Source organism: Aythya ferina (assembly GCF_964211825.1).
Source record: "Aythya ferina genome assembly, chromosome: 5".
Lineage (NCBI taxonomy): Eukaryota > Metazoa > Chordata > Aves > Anseriformes > Anatidae > Aythya > Aythya ferina.
Genome location: NC_140301.1, coordinates 20,934,703 through 20,954,767, shown reverse-complemented (window position 1 = coordinate 20,954,767; position 20,065 = coordinate 20,934,703). Strand labels below are relative to the sequence as shown.

The following is a 20,065-nucleotide window of genomic DNA, read 5'->3' as shown; positions in this document are numbered from 1 at the left end:
GTTTCAATAAATGCCTACAGGGTTTTCATTGTGCTTGTGTTTTGTTTGTTTGTTTGGTTTACTATTTCCAAAAACTAGGATGTAGGCATTTAGCAGGCTGCTTTCACCAGGAGAAAACTTTGCACCTACGTAACAGCTTTTCAAGAGATCTTTAGTACATTTTTCTGTAAAATACACAGAAAGTATAATTTTCTATAACATTTGTGTAATATTTAAATATGGACATACATTTATGTGTCTGAGGTAATACAATATACATTAAATAATAAGATGTAAATCATTAGCAAAGATGATCCGAATTTTATTTCTCTTTACATATAAGGTATTTGTGTCATCAGTGTAGCTCTAATCCATATTCAGGTCTTCGTGTTTGGTGTGCAGTAATATGTAAATTACCTAGCCAGCTGCATTAAGCAGTGTTTGTTTATTCTATTTCTTTTGGCATAGCATATAACTGAATTTCTGCCAAAAATGTGGCTGCTTCAGGGAACACTGTTTGAGAAGAAGGAAGTTTTGAAAGGAAACGCACATCATAAGTCTTTACTGTGTGAAACAGTAAAATCAAAACAAACTTTCTGTTCATAAAAATATCTGTTTTAATGTAAAATAATGTGCTTGTAAAATACAATGAGCAAATTGAATCTTTTTAGAATGCTCTGTTTACATTATCTTTGTAAACAAGAGTACAATGCTGAGAGGCTGGTGATTTTGTTCATATGTGGGAAGGGTGACTAAAACTGGTGAAATGTGAAAATGGAAAGTTTAAGAGAAATTATTTTAAAATGGCATATTAATCTCCCCTAACACATAGCATTTAAATGTGTTTAAATTTAGAAAGCAGTGAAGTTTAAGTGTTAAAAAAATTGCATTAATGATGCATAGAGCTATCTACTTATGCTGGCAGTCCTTTCAGTCTTCCAGTCTGACACTTCCTTTTTTATCCAGCCAGCTAATTTCCCCTCTTTTGTGAGGAGTAACTGTTTTCACACTAGTGCTTACCCAGCAAGCCTCCTCATTGTTTCATGGTTAATTATCTTCTTGAGCTTCACCTTCTCCAGAGAAGGGAGAAAGACTGGGCCTCCCCACAGCTCTAATGAAAGCTAGGTTTAGAGATGCACTGTGTGAATAAATGCAGTGTCCGATGTAGCAAAATAATAAATGAGTTCCTAAATTTACGGAGTCACAGCTCATCCAGCAGGTTTACTGAACAAAGCAGGAAAACACTTCATCTTAAAAATAATTTTTTATTTCTAAAAGTGGGGAGGAATATTGCTTTAGTGTTAAGCCAAATGCTCTAAAGTTATATGTTAATAACATTTATGCTGATAACATTAATACTCATAGCTTCGTGCCCCTCAGTTATTACACTGCTTTGTAGGGAGCGCTCATTGGACTTTGTGACTCAACACCTCTGAAAATAAGAAATGCAGATAGATTTAAATCTTCAGTTTATGTTCCAATTTGAGCCCAAGCTTAAACTGTATAACATTTAAAATAAATTTTCCTGTAATACAAGAATGTTGAAGAATGACAATAGTATTTTTGTACTAATTAAATACTCCTCATTGTAACTTTGTACTCAGCCAAACTAAGGCAGGCAATTATAAACCTCTCACCCTAACAAGAAATAGTTGTCCTTTACTTTGTCATCTTCTAAGTGAATTTCTATCAAGTATGCTTATATTAAATCATTTCTCAAGTGACCACATCAAAATATATGTGTAACACTGGTACTTCACATATTGCCCAGAATCCATTCAACATCCTAGATTAGATTGAAATTTCCAACCCTTTTATTTTTTTCAGCCAACTCCAGGGCTGTGTTGGCATCTGTTATGTACACAGATGACTATAAACAACAGACACTTACCAGTGATAGAGATGAGAGAAAAAAATCTGGAAGTTCAAGGGTGAGATGATTTTAGTGAAACAGTTCTGCCTAGGGACCTCTTATACCTGGAGATAAGGCCAGTATTTCTGTTCTGCAACATCTGAAAAGCAGCTCTTCTTAGACAGAGGCTATGCAATGGCAAGGAGCAGTAGTGTTGTTGTAGTCTCGAGGTGCTTACTCTCTGCTACTTATTGACAGCAGCAGGGTTTAACTTAATGCTTGGAAATCCATAGGTTGGCACATTGTGGAAGCACTTGTAATATGCAGCATTCTGCAAGCTTCAGACTTCACCATACTTGCTTATTGACTCCCCTCCAGTCAATATCCCAAGTTTACAGATGGTGTATCAATGAAATCTAGAAGTACCTGAACTGAGATTACAAAGAAATCCTGTTGAAAATTTACATAGGGGAAAATAAAGAGTCAGTTGCCTTTGATGATATGAATTACACTAAATTTGGTAGTCTCTTAACTGCTTCAGGAAGAAGATAAACTGATGGGAGACCCAGATATCCTTCATGCAGTTCTTTTATTCATAAATAATTGATAAATTCTCCCTTTCCTGTATATGGAAAGAATTTTTATTCAGAAAATCAGCCTCTCTTCTCCAGCTCTCAGTGAGAAAACTTTCTTTCTAGGTTTCTCCTAAGGTCAAGCTCCCAGGGGCTTATGTCCTGTCCTTTTGTACCTTATATCTAACTGTTTCTATGGTGATTCTCACTCTTTAGTGTTTCTCACAAACATCTATTTCTGCTGAAACAAAGCTCTTAAAAACTCTGTGATTTCAGGTTTCCTGATGTGCCCGTTGCAGGTGGAGGGTTACTACTGTGGCTACTGAGTGCTTTCATAGCATCCACTGAGTTGTTCTGGTTTAACTGAGAGTAGTACACCACTAAAGGAATACCAGTTGCACTGTAAATGCTATTAAATTGAAAATATCCTTAGCCACTATGCAGACCTCTGAACTATTACAAAGCCAAAACAATAATAATTCTATTATGCCAGTGTAACTTTGCCAGCACAGCTTTGTTCATTGGCTTGGGCACCTCTCCTATGAAGACAGGCTGAGGGAGTTGGGGTTGTTCAGCCTGGAGAAGAGAAGGCTCTGGGGAGACCTTATAGTGGCCTTCCAGTGCTTAAAGGGGGCTACAGGAAAGCTGGGGAGGGACTCTTTGTCAGGGGGTGTAGTGATAGCACAAGAGGGAATGACTTTAAACTGAAAGAGAGTAGATTTAGTTTAGATACAAGAAAGAAATTTTTTCCCATGAGGGTGGTGAGGCACTGGAATGGGTTGCCCAGAGAACCATTCTGTTATTATGTGATCTGAGTGCAGAAGGTAACTGTTTTGCTGTGAATAAGGGCACAGTGAAAATGCACAGTGAAAAAATGGGCTGAAATTCTGGTTTATAGACAAGCAATAGTTAAGCCTGTTTAAGCATCGTCAGTTCCTCAGATTTCCTACTTCTGCTGTGTTGTTTTATTTTTATTTTTATATATTTTTTTGTCTTAACCATAAAGGTTAAGGTCTTTGATTGGGCCAAATTCTGAGACTTGGCATAGATGAACTCTACCAACTTGCATGGGCATGTGTTTGAGGTAGAGTGCCAGGATTTGCTCTTTACTAAACTAGGTATGCATGACAACATTTTGGGTTTGGGTCAAACTAGGAACATTTTTCTAAGAGTTTCATAAAGTGCTTGTGTTGGATTCTTGCACAAAGAAAATCACATATTCTTCTGAAGTAGGGGTGAGACCAAAATGACATTCAAGGGTGAAAAATCCTGTCATGTAACCTCTTGACAGATGAAAAGAAAACTACAAAGCAGCAAAAACAACAGTCAGTAAAATATGCTATGTAGCTAGGCTTTCTCATCACACACACACAAAAACTGGGGGGGGGGGGGAAGGCAAAAAAAAAACCACACAAATACACAGCTTGGAATATAGGTCTGAGATTGTAAACCTATTTGGATGACAATATGATTCAACATAAAAATGTTACAGATGTTCTTCTGCTCCCTGGTAACATTGAAAGTGTTCTTGAGCAAATGAGAACTGGAGAAGTTAAAAAGCCACACGAGGATGCAGCAGCAAAAACGGAGGCCTCTGCTTCCACAGAGGCTTCGAGATGAATGAGGTGTGGTGTAGCAGTAGTTATACTCTGAGCACAGCAAAGGGACTAAATGTGTTGAGTCCCAGTTTTTGTGTTGGTCTGTGAAAGAAGTGAGTCCCTGTGGGCCTCCTGCTGACATGGCTCACCTTCTGTTCCAGCCTGGCTCTTCTGCACTGGCTGGGCAGGAGTTAAGGGCCTAGTGCCATCTGGTACCGTGGATAGTTTATCAAGAAAGCTGTTAAGACCGTTGTAGGACTCATGTGCAGGAATGAGTGACCTGAGTGTTAACTAACGTGGTAAAGAGACACTTAAAGAGCAGCAGAATGGCTAGTTTCTCTGACTTTTTAAAACACTTATACTACTCGTAGGGTCTTCTAGATTACAGGTGAGCATCTTGTTAAAATGTCACTGAAATTACTCAATCTGTTGGTTAGAACATGTGCCCACAAAACCTGTATCATGATAAAGAAAATTATCAGTTTTAAAAGCGGCATATGACAAGGCAAACCTCTAGACTTTTATTTCAGAGCACTATAAGAGAAATCCAAATGTCATCATGGAGACAGTGATCAGCAGTGGAACCTCTTGCTCCCATAAGACCCGGCCTGTGCCGAGACCCTTGCAGGTGGCACCTGTCACAGCAGAGAGCAGAGGTGATGTCAGTGTCCTTCCTATTGTACAGCAATCTGTACACACAACCGCACACATAGGACCCTGGAAATACCTGTAAGCACCTGTAATGCCCAACAGGGAAGGACACGTTCTGCATGTGCAGAATTTAGTATATTATTTCATTGAGGGAGGCAATGATAATTGTAAAATGAAACACGAGGAAGTAAAAACACAGATTTGTATTCTTATTTTCTCAGCAAAGAAACATGTATCATCTTATTTCAACTGTAGTTATAACAAGCATGTATGTTAATGATTAGTTTCTACAGTGGTCTTAATAAATATACTGGTTTCTCTAGTGATCTGTAGTAAAGCAAATGGCTTCTGTATTTTTTGAGGCCATATTGTAATGTGCAGGTCACTTCAGTATAATGCACATTGCATATTATGCATATATTAATGCATATTAAAATATTGGTGTTGGGAAATGTGGACAGTTTTCTTGTTGGCTATAATATAGGGAACCCCATTTAGAAAATGAACTTAAGTGAAGCAGAAGTGAAATGGGTACTGTACGTATGACTGTTTCCCTCAGCAGAAGTACTTGGCATGCTTGTGTTTTTCAAAAGACAAAATCATGTTTGTCTTCCTTCAGTGTGCACACATTCCTGGAGATGGGGGATGGTTTTCTTTCTTTCTCTTTCTTTTTCTTTTTCCCCTGGCCCCTAAGTGCAGTTGAGTTTGGATAATTTGTCCACAGCAACTGAAGGATATGTTGCAGGGGAGAGAGGAACAGAGTTTGTATTTATTATTCTAAAAGCTCATTTTTTTTCATGTTAATTCCTTTAAAAATATATAATGGTACGTAGGGGTTACATTACAGGCTTGTTTCACTAACACAAAGTATCTGTACTGGAGTAGCACATGCAAATGAGTACAAAACAGAGAATCATTGTTTAATAAAATTTGCTGCAGAAAAAGCAAAACTATCTGTGTTTTAAAAAGGAAACAAATGGGAAAAAATGCATTTTTAAGATTTTTTCTAAAGAGTACTGTGATTGAGGAAATATCCTTATATGACAATAATTTTATTTCTTCCCATTAACATCTTCAGCAGATTAACTGTTTAACTACTAGATATCAGCCCTAAAAGCATTTAAGTGCATACTTAACTTTGCTAACATGAGTTATCCCACTAAAATGGGACTACTACCCTAAGCAAAGTAGTTTCCAGTTTGAACCCTGAACAGCCAGACTCCTTAAGACAACACTTTCAATACAGTAGAATTAATTCTATCTTTAACTTTTCTGAGTCTTTAATTTAATTTTTTCTTGTTTTAATTACATTAGAAATGTTTTGGGCAGCAATAAATACTTCTTAAGTGTTGTTTATCTAGTGATAAAAACTGGAATATACATAATACTGTGCTTCTCCTTGTTGTTATTATGTTGTTATTTTTTGCTTGCTTGGTCAAGACTTTTTACATCCTCTTACTCTGAATCATGTGGCCATTGCCATTGACTCCAGAAGTAGTTGTGTTTAGTGACTTTAATATGATAAAATTTACTGTATGAAGATAGCCATTGTTAGAAAGATGCTATAAGCATACATACACACACACATGCTTGCTGAAGTCCGTGGCAGAACACTCGGAGACCAAATTTAACCAAAGGTACAATTCAGTCTGGCAAAGTGAGCTTTCTTTGAATACTAGCAGGTGTAACTGATTGCACTAAATTTCCTTAGTGCATTTGGTAATTTAGAAACATCATTTATATATGTGCAAGTGTGTGTGTGTATAAACACAAACACCCACACCCACACGTATATTACTATTGTGGTAACTCTAGTTCTCCATCACCTTACCTATGTTTTGAGTAGCCTGACAGGGAGACATCTGATGTAATAACAGTTGTGCATAGAGATTGGTACTGCTGTCAGTGCAAACATAGGCTGGAGTGACACCACCTTCCATTTTTCAAGCCAGAGCTTTATTCAAAAGCCTGCCTGGTGCTGTTCTCTCCAAAAGTCCCTGCAATGTCTGAATGCTCTTTCTTGTTTGAGCAGCTTGCTAAATATTGTAAAAAAGAAAGGGAAAAATGTATACTTCTGCTAAAAATGCCAACTACAGGATGTTTTTGTGACGTTGGCTGGGTGGCCTGTTTCAGACAAAATTAAACTTGGTCTATATTTGGTAAGGGCTGCCAACATAGCTGATAACCACTAAAGGTGTACTGGTAGGTCTCTTCAGGGAAGATGATGCTTATAAGAAAGGTAGTAATTTAATAATATCAATTCTGGCAATTCCTTGGACAGAGAAAGCTGTGCTGTTAAAATGACCATGTCTACATAAAAGCCTTTGGAAGTGACAATAACTTTGACAATAAGAAAAAAATAATAATTAAATTCTCTATCATCATAGCTGTCTGTAAAACTTCTGAATATACACCAGACCTCAGAAAAGCATGTGCATTTGAAGGATAAAAACTAGGCTTTGAAGTAAGAAGTACTCAGTGAAGATGAATGGGGTGAGGTCACAACTCTACATGTTTTATTGTTTCAGTCCATCTGACCTACAGAACAAACAAGGCAGCCAAGTGCTGATTTACAGGGGGAAGGTTATCTTCCTGACCAATAAGGACCAAATGTTTTGTTTTTGAAAAACAAAATCAGATTCTGTGGAACATAAAATCCCTGGAACCTGCTGCTGATTTCCTGCCTTTGGGAATTATTTCTGCAGCTGGCAGAAGCTTAAAACAGTAAAATTGCGCAGTTTAGGAAGCTTTTCACAGCAATATCTTCCTAATGTTAAGCGCTACAGAGTCGTAAAACATAACACAGTGAAAATGAGTTATTTTAGCTGGTTTCGTGTTTAATCTAACAGGCTTTCAAACTAACTTAATGTAATTATCATCATTCTCTTGCACCATTTTTTTTAGGTGCAGGTTGGTAAGGGGATGAAAACATGGTAAACTGGCAAATCCAAACATGGACTGCTGAACTCTACAATGTACAGCACTGCTCTGATAGCCTTAGTTGTCTAACAAATTATTTATATATTTTTTTTCATAGTTTAAAATCTAAGCTACCTCCAGACAATATCTCAGAGGGAGGGAGAAAAGAAAGGACTCATTCTGTAAAAGTTTTGGAGTATGTAGATCTACAAAGAGCTTTCAACATTAGACAGGACTAATTTTCAAAATCCCAAAAACTGTCTAACCTGCCAAGGAGGGAACATTTCCTTGGCACACAAATTCCTGCCCACAGTTACTTCTGATATCTTAATGCAGTTGCACTGCACAAGGATCTACCTTACAACAAAGCTTGATGGAGTATGGAGATTTATCTTAAATGAAGGTCTCATTTTATCAAATATGTTAATTTTCATATCACTCTGCTGAATGGTGGATAGCTACTCTGCCTGTTTTGGAGCAAATCATTCTTTTCCTTATGCCACTTGAGTATTTTAGTCTGGACATGCAGCATTAGGATACCTTTGTGTCTTCCACAGAAATAGTGCCACCAATATCCGTAATTATATAGACACTGAAGGATGGATTTGGAGCTATTTATGCATCTTGCCAGTCAAATGTGTTGAACATTGCACTGTGGGTTAAAACTCTCCTCATCTGACTGTGACTCAATTAATTTTTAGTTGTTTTATGCAAAATAAAATAGCATAAGTAGGCTTCTTTTCAGAACAGCTTCTCTTAGGAGAATGGGAGCCTGGTTCATGTCTCTTATGCCCAGTCTTACAAACTGTCCCACGTCCAAAATCAGTGCCCTAACTATTGAACTGTTTGAGATTATCTTATGATTTGTCTTGAAAGAGATGAGCAGGCTTTAGTTCCTTCTTCAAAGGAGCTCACAGCTGAGAATTCCAGTCAGACATATGTGCCTTCCTCAGCTCACTTAACCTTGGCTGAGTCTTTATGAATCTAAGTCTGCAACCAAGTTGCTTACAACTGTTCATTTGACTACAGCCTCCCTTTATCTTCTTGTATTTCAGTAACTTAGTGAGTTTGTCGTCATTTAGATTGCTGTTTGGCATGCAGTCAAACTTGCTCCAAGAAAGCTCGAGAGAGATCATTGTTGAAAGTTTTTTTTTTTTGTTTTTTTTTTTTTTTTTTTTTTGAGTATTTGATTTTTTGGATACAGTGATCACTGTTCAGCTGTTAAGAAAATTTAAATTAAACAATTTTACATTAGTTAGCAGTCCTATTGCAAGACTTACTATGTAAGCAAAATCTTCCCTAAAATGGAAGGCTCTCAATAAATAGAAAAATTAAGAGAAATTAATTTGATCTCAGAGAGCAAGCCCCCAAATCAGCAACCACTTCTCTCCTACTTTGAGGATTTTAAGGTGAGTCAGTGCTGTTGGCCATTTGACATATCACATTTCAGTAGGAAGAGTTATCAAGGTGCTCTTTCTCTCCCACAGGTGTTTCTAGAAGTAATAATACTTGAGGCTACGTGTTCTGAGCCCATAATAGCTCACTGGAAAGCTACAAAAGTCTTAAAAAAATCAAACTAAGTTTTGCTCAATTATTTATTAGCCTGTTCCCAGAGAACAGTGTCAGCACAGACAATATTTGAAATTCATGTAGTATTTGATTAGACTGATTGATCTTACAGCTGAAGATATTAACATTCATTAGTGTTACTTACTGGTCATTAGTACTGCCTTTATTATCAAGTAAAGAATAAACAGAAATTCTAATAAAAATTCATCAAGTCTAGTGATATCCAGTGCATTAGATTAGTTGTTTTAAGGCTGACTGCACAAAACTTTGTTATAAACATTTTATTAAAACCTTTGGCAAAACATTTATAGCTTAGCTCTTTTAAACTTAAGCAGGCTAAGAGATATTCTCATATATCCAACATAATAAACACCTATCAGCATATTTTTATTAAAACACTTCTGTGTGATTCTGCAGAATGGATAATGCTTGTTATAAAATGACTAACCACAATTAATCTCTGTTAAAGTAAAGTAAAATTTTCTGTATTATGCTTTAGTGGCAAATAAGAAGAAAAATAAGAAATTATGCAGAATTTAGTAGTTTTCATTTTAATCGATCATTTAAATGGTACACAATACATGACAAAAGTAAAAGCCTATTAATGATCATTGTTCCAAAAATTCACTTTACTCCCATTAACGTAGTTAGATGATTTCAATGTAAGCACTTTTAAAGTAGAGCTGTAAATATTTTTAATCTCTGATTTTTAAATTATTTTTTATAGGAGTCTCTGAACGTTATTGATGCCAGTTTGATGGATCTAAATGGTCCAAGTGAAGATGCACTAGAATGGGATGAAACTGACATAAGTAATAAGCTGATAAGTGTTCATGAAGATTTAAGTGATCCTGATCAGGAGCAGAAGGATGATCTAAGTCGGAAAACTGCTTCAGGAGAATGTGGTGACAATGATGTGAATGAAGATGAAAGTATCAGTGATCATGGAAGTCCTCTTTATTGTCCAACCATTACTTCCCCTCCAAATCCTCACATCTATCAGGTCTATAGTCTTCATAATATTGAATTATCAGAAAAAAAACACATGCCTTTCTTGAAAAAAACATCCAAACTCTCCAGTGTAACACAGTCTAACATTTTAAACAAAAGTCTTAGTAAAGACTCTTCATTTTCATCTACCAAATCCTTGCCAGACCTAATAGGGGGGACGACATTGGCAAAAACATACAACTATATGTACCAAAGTGGAAACATAAGCAGGCATTCTGAGAGTGAGAGTGGGATAGTGAGTGAATGTGATACAGAAACTACAAATAATTCAGAAATTTTTTTACTAAATGATACTGAAAGCACTCAGAGTAATCCTGAAATTGGACATGCAGAAACTCAAATGGATGGCATAATTGATGTAATAAAACAAAAAATAAAGCAAGATGAAGAAGACCATGTTAGTCTCTCAGATGATTACCAGTTGGCACCTTCTGGATGTTGTGGAAGTGAAATTGATGAGGACTTGGACAGCGTTACCATGTGTAAACCTGTTTGTCTAGAAGAACTGCAAGGAAAACATGATGTGTTTACATTTTATGATTACTCGTATCTTCAAGGCTCCAAATTCAAATTGCCAGTGATAATGAAACAATCACAACTTGAAAAGACACACACAGAGGGTGCTTTGTTTCATGGCTTTAGTTTTGATAAAGTACCTGGTAAATTTGAACATAAACCTGGAGAGTCACAACCAGATGGGTTTATTCATGACCATAGTCTGGCAAGTATCCCTGGAGGATCAGATCCCAGTTCCTGTAAGTCTGGAGAAACAGTAAGAAAATTAGCTGTTACAGAGAATACAAAGCAGATTTCAACTTTGTCTCGTAGTTCTTCATTAGAATCACTGTCTGTAGTAGGAGATTTGTTCAGCTCAGGTATTTTTAAAAGTGGAGATGGTCTTCAACGAAGCACCTCTTTGGAGAGCTGGCTGACTTCCTACAAAAGCAACGAAGATCTTTTTAGTCATCACGGTTCAGGAGACATAAGTGCAAGCAGTGATTCTGTTGGAGAGCTCAGCAAAAGGACATTAGATCTTTTGAATCGTTTAGAGAATATCCAAAGTCCATTAGATCAAAAGATAAAGCGCAGCATCTCTGATATAACACTCCAAAGTAGCTCTCAAAAAATGTCTTTTACTGGACAGCTGTCTGTAGATATTGCATCCTCAGTCAATGAAGACTCAGCAGCTTCTCTCACTGAACTCAGCAGCAGTGAGGATCTTTCTCTCTGCTCTGAAGACATCGTACTGCATAGAAATAAAATACCAGATTCAAATGCATCATTTAGAAAACATCTTAATAGATCTGTAGCTGATGAGAGCGATGTCAATGTCAGCATGATTGTTAATGTCTCCTGCACTTCTGCTTGTACTGATGATGAAGATGACAGTGATTTGCTTTCAAGTTCCACCCTTACCTTAACTGAGGAAGAGCTAGGTATCAAAGATGAAGATGATGACTCCAGTATAGCAACTGATGAGGATATTTATGAAGAATGCAATTTAATTTCAGGACTTGATTATATAAAGAATGAACTCCAAACTTGGATTAGACCAAAATTTTCTTTGACAAGGGAGAAGAGAAAAAGTAACCTCAGTGATGAAATTCAGCACAGTAAAGAAGTTAGTAATGAGACATCAAAAGCCACAGATACATTGAGCATTGAAACACTTTTGAATGGTTCAGTACAGAAAATACCAGAAAATAATGGCAACAGTAAGAATGTACCACGTGATCATGAAAAAGGGACAAAGGGTCACATAAGGAAAGATATTTCTCAGGTTGTGAAGGATCAGCTCGTGGATGATATGGAGAATGGCAATGTTGAAAATACTCTTGGCAGTCAAAAGGAAGTGCTCGTGAGAACATCAGCAACTTCCAGAACTCATACATCACTTGATGTTAGAGAAGCTGAAAATGAATGCTGTGTTTGTGAAGCATTTACAGACAGTTCAGATGATTCACATATGGATGGCAAGGAGACTGCTCTGTTGTCAGATGGATCCAGAAACCCTCCAAAAGAATGTCAAAGTCAGCTTCAGTCTGATTGTCATGGTGTTGCTTACTCTCCTGCTAAAAAACCTTGTACTGAATCTTCCTCAGAAACGAACTGCGTAGACACGCAAGCATCCCTACCCGATGGTCAGCAACACAGAGTAAGCACTACTGAAAAATCTACTGATTGCTGTGCAGCCTTGAAATCCAATGAAGCAGAACACGAGTCTTCAGCCAGTGGTCCTGATTCATGCTGTAACTGTGAATCTTCTACTTTTGATAAAAGAAATTTGGAAGATGGCTCAGTACACAACTTTGTGATGGAGATAATAGACATGGCATCAACGGCTTTGAAAAGTAAGTCACAACCCGAATGTGAGTCATCTGCTCCAGCTTCATTAACACAGATCAAGGAAAAAGTGTTAGAACACTCTCACAGACCCATCCAGCTAAGAAAAGGGGACTTCTATTCTTATCTTTCACTTTCTTCTCACGATAGTGACTGTGGAGAGGTAATCAAATACATAGAGGAAAAGAGCAGCACTCCTGTGCCACTGGACTTCACAGATGACAGAGAAAATATTGAATGCTTTTTTGAAGCTTGCCCTGAAGAAGAGCGTGTTGAACAGCAGCAATCTGTTTCTAATGGTACTACCGAAGCACGAGTTGAACAGCAGCAACCTATTTCTAACATTAGTTCTGAAATACCTCCAGAGTCACCAGGCAAAGTGACTCTAGAGTCAATAGAAAAAGCTAAAACTTCATCAGAAAATAGGCATTTATCTTTTTTATGTGATGATGACATTAATATAAATGTCCCCAATCCTAACAAACAAAATGCTTCAAATGATTTGAAAAATGCTGATGATGATTTGATGATTTCAGATCGGAAAATGGAAGGTTTGGAAAAGAATTCTCCAGAGCTTAGCAGTAAGAAGAGTGCTATAGGAAAATCACGTGGAATCGAAGAGCCCAAAGGATGTGTTGCTGCTTCTGAAGAGGTTTCAGCCATAGAGTTCCAGTTAAAGCCCAGCCATTCACAGAATAAGGAGGTTTTGCACCAAAACACTAAAACTCTTACTTGTGAAGAAACTCTCCTGACTCTTCATAAGGAAAGACACATTAATATGCACAGATAGAATGTAACCCTCTCCAGGCATATACATTATCCTAAAAACAGGTATGTACTTTACAATATACAAGTTGCACTTTTTTTTTTTTTTTTTTCTTTTCATTTCTTGCTTTTAATTTTTTTTAACAGTTTTATACAATGAAAGGAGATGAATCACCATCCAGGGTTTCTGTTTTATGGTAGTACTAATCATTTGTTTTAATTACACTAAAATCCTCTAAAATCCTGAATTACATACCACTGGTCAACAAATGCAGTGGACAGTAGCTGCTCCTACTTTGCACTGACTGGAGCAGCTCTCTTCTGGAATCTTCAAATCTGTTATTTTGCAGAACTTGGGAATCCTTCAAAAGTAATATTTCTGTATCACCTCCTCTTCCTTTATCAACTGAGCTGTGGAACCAGAAACCAGCTCTACTCATTCACCCCTTCTCCACAGACAGCTGACCTTAGGAAGTATTCACATGTGCTTGATGAATCTGAACTTCTGGTTTTACATGGATTTTGAGTGACCAGTGAGTTGGAATTCTAAAATATTTACAGACAATCCATGAAGAACGGCTAAGCAAACTGGAAAATAAGTAGAGAGAGAATGTCATCTTTTGGTGTCAGCTTACCATGACTTATGTTCAGTGAGCCATTATTAGTATTAGGCCAAAAGTTGAGGTTACCAAAATAAGAAATCTTTGCAACACCAGTGAAGAGTGTAATGTGAAGGTAATGTAGAACAAAGACACAAACACCAAAGCAAATGGAAAGTGTTAGCCACACAGCAGTACTGAAAGCTTTGGTTCTATTTTGTGGTAAGCATTTTGAAACATAAGATGTTTGAACCTAAGTTGAAAATTTGGCTCTGATCTCTTCCAAAGTTTTGGAACGGTTCAAATCTGGAGTTTCTAATGTCACATGAATGTCTAACAATAAGCTGCATATTTAACAACAGAAGATATACAAAGCAACTTCTGGATCAGATCCTATAGAGCTGTTGTTCTGAGTCTCACTAGTTTGGTGAGCCAAAAAGCCAACATAGCTGTGCAGTAATACCATTGGTCTTTGGAAACACTCATCCAGTAGACCAGACTCAGTTTGGCAACTCCGAATGCCACTCCAATTCCAAATGCTGCTGCTTATCAGAAGTTGTAGCAAGGGAGTTTCCAGTAAGGCATGAGGTTAAGCACTGGAACAGGTCACCCAGGCTACTTCTAAAATTTATATACTTGGAGATTTTCAAAATTAACATGGACATGTCCTTGAATAATCTGATCTACTTTTGAAGATAGTCTTGCTTTGAGCAGGAGGTTGGACCAGATGACATTCAAATTTCCCTTCCCAACTAAGTTATTCTATGATTCCATGATACTACTAGAAGAAAAGGACATTATTCATCGTTGAAACCACTAGTACACACTTATTGCAACCTGTATAGCTATAGCAGAGGATCTGAGCCTATTCATACAAAATAGATTGCTTTGCTCCTGTTGGATATTTAACTTCAGCATTTCCTGATTTTGCTGTATTATACTATTATGCTTTGGGGTTTTCTTTTGCACATTTTTGTTTTACCCACCATTCACATATTCACATATGTATAAATACATCTAGCTAAATCTTTAGGTTATGGCAGCAAAAGTCTACACCTTGCCACTATCTCTTTCAGACACAAATCTATTTGAATAGTGCATTATCTTGGAACTGTCATAGCAGCGAGGATATTTCTTGAATGGCTTTGAAATGGGCTTTCCTGACCTGCTGATTGCCAGTTAGGTTAATACCTGGACGCATCCAAACAACTGGAGAAGCAAAGGAAATCAGCTGGGAATTACAAAACTGATAAATGATACTATATATTCTAGGATTACATTCAAAAGATTATGTGTATACATAGGCTTCTATATGGAAGTTGAGATGATGACTAAAGTATGAGGTTGATAAGTGATGATTATGTAAACATAAACTTTTCCTAAATTACTGTTTTATTAATTTTCTTATATTTTTCTCCACTCACTTAATTTGAGGAAGAATACTTACTGTGTGTGATTTTCTTCTTGTTCATATTCTTTCACTGATGAAGACAATAATGTATCTTTTCGCTTCACTGAAAGTACTTTTCCTCTGAGGATCTCAAAATACTGTATAAACTTCCCCTCAATCTTCAGAACCTCATAGTTACATGGTAGCCAGCTATGTTTTTCATAAGACTGGGATGTGACAACATGCAGCTAACAAGGTATAAGGACAAAGATTGGACATAGAGGATTTTAATACATGCCCTGCAATACAATGCAATGTAATGCAGAGCCTGTATACAACAATTTGATAGGATTATATCAAAACTATAACATTATATAAAACTATAACATTTAACTTAAGAAAAAATTAATTTTTGACTTGATGTTGAAAAATAATTTTAAGGTAACAAAGCCCTTCACACTACATTCCACTTTTTAAATATTGGAAGATACGTTGTTTCTTAACAGATATGTATAGCACTGCTTCCATGGAAGTTATGTACTGTATTATTCCCAGCAGTAAAGCCCTAGGATAGATATAGTGTGTCTCAGGCACATCAAAAAAGGAATATATGAGCTGCTAGATTTGGTTTCACTCAAGTCTGAGCTCCCTTCCCCCATTCACAAGCTTGGTGCTTTAACTTCATCTCTCATGCTATGGGGAATGAATTACAGAAGCAATCTATCCTAATTTGTTAACTTATTCAAATAACAGTTATTATACTTAACTATGCTAAAGATTATCTTTTTGGTGGCAGATTGTTTATTTTTTGATGAGGCTAATTACTGATTTTCTAAAGGTAATTTACATTTATTACTAATACATCTTTTAAAATGTGACAGATAAATGTTGTTCCCATAAGTGTATTATGAAAAAAGTTACTATTTAAAAACACATTATTTAATTTGAAAGATAAATGGCAAACACCATTATTTTTCCTGTAGCACCTGTGCTGTAAGCTCATTTAAATGTGTAATTCCATGTGTAGCTGTAATACTTAGAGAAAAATAATCTATAGTATATGTGTACCTTAAAAGCATACTAAGGTTTCAAAGCTGAAAAAAAGCATAGTTTCAAATGTAGTTTGGTTTTATACTATTTTAGTATGTGCTTTGGATGTACAGGAGAATTAAATGGTGAGGAGAATATTTCTGCAAGTGTATGTAAGTTGCAATTCTATTATTTATCAGTGTGCTACAAGAAATGACCAATGTGTTAAAATAATAGCAATTCTATAAGTAGGCTCAAAAATATCTGTCAGCACTGACTCATCTCTCATATAAGCCAACACAGAGTTCTTTAACAGAGGTGCTCATAAAACTATGCTGATTTTGTTTCTTAAGTAGGGGACAGCTTGAAGGAGCTATCTTTCTGTATATGAGCTCATGCAATCTTCTGCTGTCACTGTGACCCATGACTCACCAAAGGGATGGGAATTCTTAGTCACATATTCAATATGCGTAGAGATCAATACATTGATATCTTTTTGTTTATGTGGTGTGTCTGGAGTCATTTCTAGAAAATATGATATACTTCTGTGTGTTACCTGTTAGTGCTTACAAGTAAGTCTCAAAAGCTATTTCCTTCCTTTTGTACAGAATCTGTAATTTCAACTTAAGTATTAACTTAATTTGAAAAAAAATATTTTGTTTGGGCTTAAGAAAAATAAATCTGACAGTGCTGCAATGTTGGCCAGAATGTCCCACCACTTACAATACCCAGAGAAGCCCAGGAGAGAGGGATGGCTCTATGGCTGATGCCCAGGACTACTACTCAGAAGCCTGACTGTTATTTCCTGCTCAGCAATGTTTGCTCAGCAATGGATGTTTTTATATGGCTTATTCCTTCCCTTCCTCAGTTTTGTTAGCAGCAAAATAATGAGAATAATGATTGATGGGACCTGTGAAACATGATTCATTCACTGAGAAGTGTTTTGAGATCCACAGATAAAACATGATACAGAAATGCAAAGTACTGTTAGTTAATTATACATTACAGGAGAGAAATAATATAGAGGTTTACAGAATAACTAGTATGTAATAATTTACTTTTAGAAAACGGAACTACAAGAGTAATCTAAATTTTTGCTTATTTTTTTTTCTTACAATTTTTATAGGGAGATGGATAGACCAATGTTTCTTTATAGAATTTAAAATACTGTGACTTTTTAGCTCCTTACTGTCATAGCTGACTTCTTTAAAAGAATTAAATAAACAGATAATCTTTTATTATCTGTGAATTACGTATTTTTTGAAAAACCTGACATAATCCATCAGTGAGACTTTTCTTACTATAGATACATAAAACTCCTGCCAGAGTTGTAGAAACATTTTGATAATCTTCCTCTTTATTCACATCAGTTCTTCCTTAATTTCTAAACAAACTGTTGAGCTTTTCATTCTTTTCCTGTAAGGATATTTCTTCTATAACCGGGGGGGGGGAGGGCTAGTTACAGCAAATAAGATCAAAGGAGAAGGTAACTGGATAGATCCAGATACTCCTGCTTAATTTGGAAGGCACATAATGCATGTCTGGAGTGCCTCCTAGGAAATGCCTACAAGATGTACTTTGCACTAATCTTTGAGCTGTATTCTGACAGTTATTTCTTCATAATCCTCATCATAAGCCTGTGCTCTTTGATGAATAGTTTAACCCTAAACTCCAAGCTGGATAATTCTATAGTATGAAAATTTAACTCATTGCTGGTACTAGAAGTGTCTAAATAGCTATTTACAATTTAAAAAGACAGTGATGACACTGACAGTTCTATTCACTGAACACTTCTGTGACAATCTGTTCCTTCTCTCTTGAAATCTCATTTTATATGTTTACATAAGTATTAAACTAAGTGACGGGTAGATCTTTTTGTTGTTTGCCTTTTAAAAACCCCTATGTTTTCATTGATCGGTGCACCTTTGAGTGCACTAAAGGTAAGTTTGCAGGTAAGGATGAGGACAGGATCCAGGGAAAAGGTCAGATTTGATGACTTCCATTGTTTCTTTAGAAACAAAGTCTTTACAAAAATCAATGAGTTTTCTACATCAAAACAATTTTTACACTACCTTGTACCTCAGGCTGTTAAAAGTCATTGTTTGCCTACTGTATGCTTCTGCATTAAAGGCTCTGGCATGTGATAATTTAATGAGTATCTATGGTTGTTCTGGAAGAGCTATGTTTTGCAAATAAAACTGCATTTTCTGTAACCTGCTATTACTTTTTTGTTTCCTTTTAGAAACTTGGCTGCAATTCAGGTGCAGGTTCATCCTGTAAACCCTGGGATGACCTCCAATTCCATTGTATCACTGCCTTTCATTACACTGACTCCCAAGATAAATTTTCTTTCCAAATGTGATTTGTCCATGTTGGCTTTGTGATCAGGCTGCATATGCTAGTTCTATTTCAGTGATCATCTGGTATGGTAGCAAAGCCATTTGCTTTCTCACGGATTCCTCTCCCAAGCTACCTCTAATGATCTGCCCTTCCTAAATTGGATGCTCCTGTACTTATCACTGGGTTTTGTTCGTTAAAGTTTTGAAGTTCCACAGATTTCATGATCGGTCTGGTTTATCTTTTCAGAATTGTACCTGCCAGTACTCCTCTATTTTATGTATCAAATTTAATATTTATGTGTATAATGCATAAGTTTATTGAAACTATTTTATGTTTAAAGTGACAATTTTGTTGGATTGCAGCAAAAAGAAGTCATTAGCTCTCCTTAATCAATACATCTAAAAATTAAACAAACAAAATACCATTTTATTTATTTCATTTTAAAATTTAATCTATGCAACACTTCAAGAAACAACTGCATGGTGTTGTATATTAGGAACTGTTGACATTCTATTGAATTAAGTACAACATTTTTTTTTTTATGCTTCTTGAGGTGGTAATGAGAAAAAAAGTTTTTAAAAATGTGTGCCTTGCTGTATTTCTTATACCATTTATTAAAAAGCTGCTTTCACAGTAAAATTATGTTGGTTTGAAAGGAGGAAATAGCAAGGTTAAGATGTGTGAATAATTTCTGTATATATGTATACCCAAGTGCAAACATTGATGTATAATGACAGTATAAAATGCTTTCATGTTTGTGATGTCCAGTGATGTGGAAAATATAAGCCTTAAAAACATTAGATTGCATGGTAATTAGAATTGGCATAATAAACATAGTTTATTGGGGAAAAAAAAATAAAGCAGAACTGGTGATCTGTTTTAACCGCGTACCAAGAACAGAATGCTGCATCGAAGTACAGAGGAGTACCTTTTTGTTTGCAAATATTTCCTAGACAGATGCAATTCCATAGCTGGTGAAGGCTTGAGTTACCGGGCTCAGAGGTAAAGATCCTTTTCCTTAAAGATTCTGCAGGTCTCCTAGGTCAGATAAAGAGACACAAATATTTAGTAGATCAAGCTAGTACACTGCCAACAGCAGTTAACAGTGGTCAAGCATGCTTTTATATCAAATTTCCCCCCTACACACACACATCCCTTTAAATCACTAACAGTTGGATTTGGGGTTGTAAATTGTTCTCTGACTCTTAAAATTTCATTCATTTTCTTAATGATATTGAATAAGCTTTATATATATCAATATATATTATATGTAACTATATATAATATAAATATATAATATATATTTATATGTAACTATGTTTTAATATATAGTTTATATTACAGTTTATATTATCTACAGTTTATTGTTTAAATAACTTAGACTGTACTTTTTAAAGGTTTTTATCTTGTGCTAAAATCATAATGGGTGGCTAAAACAAGCCAGACCT

At 36.0% G+C, this 20,065-nt stretch overlaps 1 protein-coding gene across 10 annotated transcripts in view; it reads left to right on the top strand.

The window, feature by feature from the left end:
- The window catches only part of AKAP6 (A-kinase anchoring protein 6), a 279,284-nt gene extending 259,763 nt beyond the window's left edge, over window positions 1–19,521 (top strand). For 7 of the 10 annotated variants that reach the window (XM_084521164.1, XM_084521165.1, XM_084521168.1 and 4 more), the window contains 2 exons: window positions 9,868–13,325; window positions 18,520–19,521. In XM_084521164.1, the coding sequence (XP_084377290.1) occupies window positions 9,868–13,284 (3,417 nt within the window). In that variant the 3' untranslated portion in view covers window positions 13,285–13,325; window positions 18,520–19,521. Of the gene's footprint in view, window positions 1–9,867; window positions 13,326–14,934; window positions 18,491–18,519 lie in introns of those variants that run through there. The other 3 variants (XM_084521171.1, XM_084521163.1, XM_084521166.1) reach the window with 2 other exon arrangements.
- Window positions 19,522–20,065: the final 544 nt, after the last annotated feature.